The sequence below is a fragment of the Numenius arquata genome, chromosome 10, assembly GCF_964106895.1.
Source record: "Numenius arquata chromosome 10, bNumArq3.hap1.1, whole genome shotgun sequence".
NCBI classification, from domain to species: Eukaryota; Metazoa; Chordata; class Aves; order Charadriiformes; family Scolopacidae; genus Numenius; species Numenius arquata.
This window is the reverse complement of record NC_133585.1, coordinates 17720905-17728729: the sequence shown is the minus strand read 5'-3', so window position 1 is coordinate 17728729 and position 7825 is coordinate 17720905. Positions and strand designations below refer to the sequence as shown.

The window sequence follows — 7825 nt, the reverse complement described above, 5'->3', positions numbered from 1 at the left end:
CTCTTGTCCTGACCTCAGCCACCTCAGCTTTATGAAAGATGTGAGCTTTTCCAGCAGCAGACCAAGAACCCACTGGTTCTTCAGAGCACCCGTTTATGATCACTGGTGGTAGGATCTCCTCTGCCCTCCCCTTCCTCACCCGAACACCTCTGCCAGTTACCCTCTCGGCTTTTATTTCCAGTCGCTGTGACACAAGGACACGCTCTCTGGTGAAATAAACTCCATTCTCCTCTCTCCCACAAGAAGACATTTATTACAGATATAACACAGTACTAGCAAAACAGGTGACAGACTTTTCAATACCCAAGATCACATTTGACAATTTTAAGGGAGGCATTGAGGACAAAGCAGTTAATTTGGGAGATCACACTGGCTCAGAAGAATAAATACCTTTTTTTTTTTTTTCATTACACATCAGGTATGTTAAGTGTCTTCAAACAATAGTTTCTTACATATCTTACATGTCACAAATGCGCGAAAAAGTTTTATCAGCCTGGTTGGGTTGTGTGGTGTTTCACAAGTGTTGGGCTCGTAGTTTAATTTTAGAGATACTTTGCTTCGAAGGAGCTCATCCATTTAATGGCTTGTCAAGTTTGGAACAAATACAGACACAGCAGCCGTGTGCAGCCAAAAAAAAAGGAAGCTGAACCATGTTTAAATACAATAATTTCACAAAAGAAAAAAAAGAGTTGCCTCCAAATCCCCCCCCTCTCTTCCCGAAAGCAGCATTTGTGAAAAAAAAAAAAAAAACCAAACCAAAACATTAAGTAGATAGATAGTTTCGAATTAACTCCTATTTGACCTATTCCATGTTAGCTAAAAGCTGTGCCTAGTGGTTTCGTCTGCTTGGCAAGTTCCAGGTGTGAAACGCGGTACCTACAGCTCTACAGCAAAGCGTGGCAATCAGTGTTGGTGCTCGGTTTTGCGAGGCAGGAGCCTCGGGCACTGCTCCTTCAGGCAGCTGTGCAGCTGAAGATGAGGGCAGGGTCTGGCAGCACAAGGAAGGAAGCCGGAAAAATGACTTTTAGCCTCCGGAGCTTTACACCGCGCTGAGAAATTACTACATACAGCTTATCAAAAGGGTTTAGGAAAGATCGTTACTAAACAAACTAAGCTAGTCGTCTACCTTTTTCCCCTTAAACAAGTGAATTTTTCAAACTCATTCACTACACCAAAATTACATAGAACTGAATCAGTGTTCATAGGAGTTACAGTACAACCACCTTTATTGAACCATAGTACAACATCTTAAACCGACTGTAGTCTTGAATATGTAATACATCCTTAGGAGTAACTAGTATAAAAAGTATCAACATCAGTGGTTTGAATATAAAAATTTATTTAAAGTCAGAGTATGCAACAAATAAAACCTACAGAAAACAGATTTCCCCATCACAATCTGTTGCTTACCAAATAATATTGTGAAAACACATTCCTTCAGTCATTATAAAGTTCTTAAAATACAAAAGAAATTAAATTTTTGTAAGAAAGTCTAGGAGACCAGAGACTGTTTCTTCCAGGATGTTTTGCAGAAGCAAGGCTATCCTTCAATACATTCCACGCCAGCCGCCTCCACCCATACTGCCTTGCCCATAGTATCCTCCACTATTTCCACTGCCACGACCTGCAAACAATTGACACAAGGTCACGCATACATACCTTAAAAAAAGAAAAAACGTGATGGGTAATACAGAACAGTTGGTTGAAGATGACTCAACTTACACTAAAATAAAAACAACAACACTTCAACACTAGTTTTCTAGACGAGCATTTGCCGCAGTAGCAAAATGCACAAACCCCCAACTGATTTAAGGTTTCAATGAAACCGCCCCCCCTCCTTCCCGTCCTCCCGGCACCACGGCTCCGCAGCAGAGCCCCCCGCCCTGCCCCGGCGCCCCCCCCGCAAGACAGAGCCAGCGGCATTTTCACAGAACACGTGTAAAACAGAACCGTTACTTACTATATCCGCCCAAGCCATCAGGAGTTCCGTATCCGCCGCTGTAATTGCTACCCATTCCCATTCTCCCAACGGAGCCGTAACCCTGATCTGAAACGCAGGAAGAGCATCGTTAGAAGCCCGGAACTTAGCAGAAGATTTGGCAAAATGTCAGCTCAGTCTGGAATCGATGCGTACCCATTCCATCTCTGCCATAGCCTCCCATTCCAGAGCCACCTCCAGCAGTTGAATTCAGAAATAGTTCAATATATCGATGCTCTGTAGGAAACAAAAACAAGCCTTTCTTAAGTGCTTTGTTTCAGAAACCGGAAGCACAGGGGTATAAAACAAAAAAACACAACCCCAACTTACAAGTAGCAGTTAAAGGTGAGTTTAAATGTGATAAATGGCAAAAGTCTTATCGTTTGTGTATTTACTGCAAAGCCACTGAAGTTAAATGCAGTTTAAACCCTTCTACGCCCTGCTAAAGCCTGGCCCGTGAAAGCTGTAAGTGAACATGACACTCACGCATGTGATTTTTATCCTTAGACATGGCAGCTACTGCATCCTCATGTGTTACGAATTCCACATCTGCCTCTCCTGTGGCTCTTCCATCTGCTCCAATATCAATGTGAACTCTTATAGGATTCAGTGGCGAGAAAAACTAAGAATAAAAACAAAGAAATAAATCACATGAATGCAGGATTCAAGCCAGGTAACTTCCCCATCCCAGTGGCTAGTGGAGCATTGCATTAATTTAATCTCATCCTATCACATTAATTTAATTACTAATTTCCAAAGTATTACTTAGTGATAGTGGACCTTCAACGTTAAGTCAATCTACACTTAGAATCTATTATTATTATACAACTGGAAGAGCTCCAGCTAGAACTTGAGGAGCTTTCTTTAAAGGCAAAGATATAAACAAAAATTCCTGCCCACACACGTTGCTTTGAGCAGCACGTTCCAATATGATGCCATCCTGGAAAAAATCTTGCTTTGTTTCTGAAGAAGCGGAGCCAAACACATTTCTCAAAGCAAGGACGTTTATGGAATGCAAAAAAAGCTGTCAATCAGACTGCTCTTCCACGAGACACAGTGATCTTTCCCTTGTTTTTGGAGAGTCTTTAGACTATACACCTCAATTTAAACCAAAAACCAAAACAGAACACAGCCTTAAGAATGGAGTTCTGCACATATAATATACAGGTGCAACTACTAAATAGGGAGCCCTCCTGAGGAGAGGCTGTGTTTAAACTAGACTTTATATCCCAGGAAAACTTCTTCCCCTACAAACACCACACCTATACTGACACAAGAATGTATTTCCAAAATCTGGCAGATGCGCTTTTATCTGCCACCCTGATCTCTTGCCAGCAATGGGACACTGCCCCTCCAGCCGAACGCAGCCCCCGACACTCTTCCCACCCTGTCCCTCTTAAGTAAGTCTCAGTTCAACAAACCAATACATAAACTACAATCAGAGTTTTGTATCTGCTATTCCTCTTTTACAGAATTTTAAGTTTTCAGTTAAGCTCCTTAAAATTAGGATAATGATTGCAGCAACTGCTTTCTCCCCCCAATACACCTTTTATGGAAATGAAAGAGCAAAGAGTACAGAGATTAATGTTAAATAGTTTGGCTGACTTCTACAGTAATCCTACCTCATATATTACCTTTATAAATGAACTCGTCTACTACTAAGCTTTGTAAAACTCATGTAAAGGGCTGTGACTTTGCTTAACAGATCTATCAGAGAGATCAATCACTTGTTTGAGAACTTTAACCAAGCTTGGAATAGGAAAGACAAGAACACAGAAACTCTCGGCATTAGAAAGCCCTTTTCCCCATTGTACTTACGTTTGCAATATCATTTTCTGTTGCTCGAAAAGGCAGTCCTCTCATGTGAACAAAATGACCGCCACCATGGAAACCTGAGCCAGCGTCTCCACCGTAGCCATGTCCTCCCATGCCTGTTAAAAATCCCAGAACAAACAAACCCACACACCTGTAAGATCACCGTGAAAAGCCAGAAAGTCACTCCCTTGTTTCCCGAAATCATTCACTTTATACCACTGAATAGAAGATGTTTACGCTTCCTGTTTATCAACCAGGACACTTAACCAGAAGATGTCGTAAGCAATAGATTTACATTTTCCTGAGATTCCCCAGTTCCCCCCCCTTTTTAAACAACTTGCTTTCTTTACAAAATAATCTAACCAAGCAAGCAATGATTTCTGCCTTGGAAATACTATGTCTTACAACTCAAATAATATGAAAAGTTTTTTTACCTCTCCCATCTCTCATTCTGTCATCATAGCCATCGTTTCCGTAGCCATAGTTATTATAGCCACCATAATCATCAAAGCCACCATATCCTGTGCAATGGGAAAAAAGAAAGGAACGATTACATTGTTACCCCAAATTCATGGAGCAATGCAAAAGAGTTAATTTTTCAGTCTTTGGGCACCCAGAAGTTTGCAAACAGCCTCTACAGACTGTTAAACCTGGACTTCTGAACACAGCGCAAACATAATACTCCCTTTATACAGTAAAAGGAGTAAAACATGCAAGTGAGAGATCAAATTCTGCTGAAATACAGTTTCCTTATTTAATTCCATTAATCTTAAATACTAAGTCACATTTTTTTGACCCATTACAAGTCAAAATGTTTTGAGAGAAGTGTGTCAAACCTAAGGGGTACTGCAGCTACTGCCATTTCTTTATTTCTTGACAAAGACGTCAGAAACATGAAACTGACAACAGAACCTCCGTTCATTAGATAAACATACCACCGTCATATCCACCACCTCCTCGACGCATTCTGTCATACATACTTCCACGCCCAGCTCCATAATAACCCCCTCTTCCTCCTAATGGTCTATCATATGGTCCAGGTCGTTGTTGTCCCATCATTCTTCTTGGCATGTCACAGAATCCTCTGATTTCGCTCTTACTACTTTTGAAGATTTCAATATATCTAATAAAAGAGGATTTTCAAGGAACCAGTAAGAATACGTGCATAAGCTGTCTGAATACTATAAAAGGCCATACTACGTTTTCTATAACTAAGCGTACAATCCAATAGAAGTGACTAGAGATACCATACAACTTAACTTTCTCCTCAAAACCATAAGAATCTTAAGTGTATTAAAAAAACACAACAAAACACTTTACAGTGGCAAAAATTACTATGTGAAAAGTCTAGTTGTATGAATTAAGCATAAAACATGTCTTTCCAGTATGAAACATACTGTTGAAAAACAATGTCCAGCTATAGTAGCATTTATCACAAATTACCCTACGCAAGAACGATTGAAACAGTTTTCCGAATTTAGCAAACTACCCAGAGCAATACTGTCTCCCCCACCCCCCAAATCTACTGTATTTCCCAAGTTAACTTAGGATCAGTTACAAAAATTCTTTAAAACAGCCAGTTCCATGTAATGGTCCCCAACCCCCCCAAAAGCATTACTGACCCACAACCCCCAAAAATAAAGATTTAACACCATCCCAAACTCTCCATCCCCACCTGTGCCCTATTCTTTCCTTGTGTTTCCCCAGAGCATTTTCTGCTATCTCCTTTGAAGCAAACTGCACGAAGGCCTCCCCTGTGCTTCTCCCCTGGTAGTCCAGCGTCAATGTTATCCCATTTGGCACGATTTCCAACCCTTTAACCCAAGGACAAATAACCCCATCAAGGGGAACAGTGTTAAAGGCTGAAACATTCCCATCTGTAGCAAATACTTAAAGCATATCTAAACAACAACAACGAAAAAAAAAACCCACCTCGTTTCCCCCATCACCCAACAATACAAGCCAACATTCTTTCATTAAACATTTATGGATTTAGCCATACTTCTTTTCCTTTTAAAGTATGCAAAAATACAACCACCTAAGTTACATGAATATAGCTACCAATTAAGCAATTTAACTGATCCAAATGCTAACATTCAAGTTATCCCAATACGCGTAACATGTTTACCACTTCCACAAAATTAGATACATACTGAGTTTTACTACATCTACGGTTATTCATACTTCATTTACAGGGCATAATTCATACTTAAGATAAGCTATTTTAACAAAATCCCTCCCATCCACCCCATTAACGGCTATTACAAATTAAAATGTGCAAAACATTCTGTAAAAGATACAAAAAAAACTCAAGTCACTATACTTCGACTATACTAGAGGTACCTTGGAAAAACTGAACAATCTCTTCTTTGCTGCAGCCAAATGGCAAGCCTCGAAGTCGTACCACTGTTCCATCATTAGTTGTATCATTTGGCCCATTGTGTTTTCCACTCCAGTCCATCTTTTATTCAAATCAAACCCTAAAAAAAAAAAAAAGAAAAATTTTGAAATTCCGTACATGCTTAAGCCCCTCCCCTTAAAAGAAATCTGGTAGTTTTTCTTCAGAAAACTAGTGTTACGGATAAGTAGCTTTATTTCTGTATCTGTTACATATTTTAAATTGTATTTTATTATATCTAGCCGCACACGTATCTAGAACAACCCTAAACTTTGTTAGGGAACAGAGCGTGCAGGGGGGGCTGCACGGGGGGAGGCACAGCACATAAAGCTCGTTATTTACTCCGAGTACATTCAACATCCGCCCTAGACGGGGGTTTTTGTTCTTTTTTTTTTTTTTTCTTTTTTTTTTTTTTGTGTTAAGCGTGACAGTTGAAGGGGTAGGAACCACGCAACGGTTCCCGCGTGGAAACACAAGGCCTTCCTTTGTCTGCAAACAAAGCGCCACGGACCACGCTCCCAGTTGCTTTTCGCGGGGGTTTTGTTTGGGTTTTTTTTTGTTCTTTCCGGAAACTCCGGCGATACATTACCTCGAATTACCACTGCCCAGGGCCGCCAGGATCACCTTGAGGGGCAACGGGGCCGGTGCCGCCCGGGCCGAAGGCGGGCCCAGCGCATCGAGACCCCGGCGGGGAAAAGGGGGAGCTAATGATGGCGGGGCGCGGTGGGGTATCCGTACGTGTACCACAATGGGCCACCCGTCCGCCCAGCCGCAAAAGCGAGGGAACCGCCATCGCCGCCCTCCCTCCGACCCGCGGCCCTGACCCGCCGCCCGCTCCCCGGCGCCATTTACCGCGCCTCCCCGGGGCCGCCACCCCAGCTCCCGCCCGGCTCCCCGCCGCGCCCCGCTGCCACCTCTCGGCCTCAGAAGAGCCGCCCAGCCTTCACCCGCCGAACCTCAGCGCCTTCCCGGGAATCCCTCGCCGCCGCCGGCCGCTCTCCCGGGGCCGCCACCGCCCTCGCCTCCACCACTCAAAATGGCGGCCGCGGTCGGGAACGAGGCTCCGCCGCGCCGCCACCGCACCGCCCCCCCCCCCCCCCCCCCCTCCCCGCGCTCTCCCCCAGGATCGTGGTTGCCCGCGGCCGCCTCAGGCGGGCAGCGACCCAAACGCCGCGCCAAGGGGCGGGGAGGCCCACCCGCCTCAAGGCCCGAGCTCCCACTGCTACCGCCATCCCGCCCGCGGGCACCCCGCTCTCTCCCACTCACCGGGAGACCCTCGCACACCCCTCGACGTGCCCCGGCGGGAGCTTCTGCCGGGAAGGAAGGACAGAAAGAAGGAAGCTCCTCCTCACTCCCAACCGGCCGGCAGGCTCGCAACCTACGCAACGCAGATGAGCAGGATGGCGTCCCGGCCGCCTAACTATCGCGATAGCCACGCCGCCCTCCTCAGCCCCGTCTGGGCGGCACCCGCGCATGCGCGCCTCTGGGGAGCGGCGGCGCGGGCGTATGCGCGGCGCGGCGGACGGCGGGTTCCCGCCAATTCCTGTCACGACTCCGGCGGAGGGGAGCCGGGCGCATGCGCACTGGGCTTCCCTTATCTTGGCGCCAAGCGGACTTGGAGCATAGCCGTTAAC

General features: G+C 44.9%; 1 protein-coding gene across 12 annotated transcripts; it reads right to left on the bottom strand.

The window, feature by feature from the left end:
* Window positions 1-228: 228 nt before the first annotated feature.
* Window positions 229-7739, bottom strand: HNRNPH3 (heterogeneous nuclear ribonucleoprotein H3). Of its 12 annotated transcripts, none has more exons than XM_074154880.1 (10): window positions 7106-7245; window positions 6137-6273; window positions 5469-5607; window positions 4729-4916; window positions 4228-4314; window positions 3797-3909; window positions 2465-2600; window positions 2135-2215; window positions 1961-2047; window positions 229-1624 (listed from the first exon to the last, which is right to left on the bottom strand). In XM_074154880.1, exons 2-10 carry the CDS (start codon window positions 6252-6254, stop codon window positions 1548-1550), a joined length of 1026 nt encoding a protein of 341 aa, XP_074010981.1. In that variant the 5' UTR covers window positions 6255-6273; window positions 7106-7245; the 3' UTR covers window positions 229-1547. The 12 variants fall into 12 exon arrangements, with proteins under 12 accessions (XP_074010981.1, XP_074010983.1, XP_074010979.1 ...); XM_074154882.1 differs by lacking the exon at window positions 7106-7245 and adding an exon at window positions 7458-7625 and having other exon boundaries at window positions 234-1624; window positions 4774-4916; XM_074154878.1 differs by lacking the exon at window positions 7106-7245 and adding an exon at window positions 7458-7621 and having other exon boundaries at window positions 234-1624.
* Window positions 7740-7825: the final 86 nt, after the last annotated feature.

Excerpts from the sequence above, each read along its gene's own strand:
- HNRNPH3 (XM_074154878.1), bottom strand. The coding sequence starts at position 6,254 with ATGGACTGGAGTGGAAAACACAATGGGCCAAATGATACAACTAATGAT. Across the intron at positions 2,601-3,796 it reads CAGAAAATGATATTGCAAAC|TTTTTCTCGCCACTGAATCC; the intron begins GTAAGTACAATG and ends TTTTATTCTTAG. Across the intron at positions 2,048-2,134 it reads CTATGGCAGAGATGGAATGG|ATCAGGGTTACGGCTCCGTT; the intron begins GTACGCATCGAT and ends CCTGCGTTTCAG.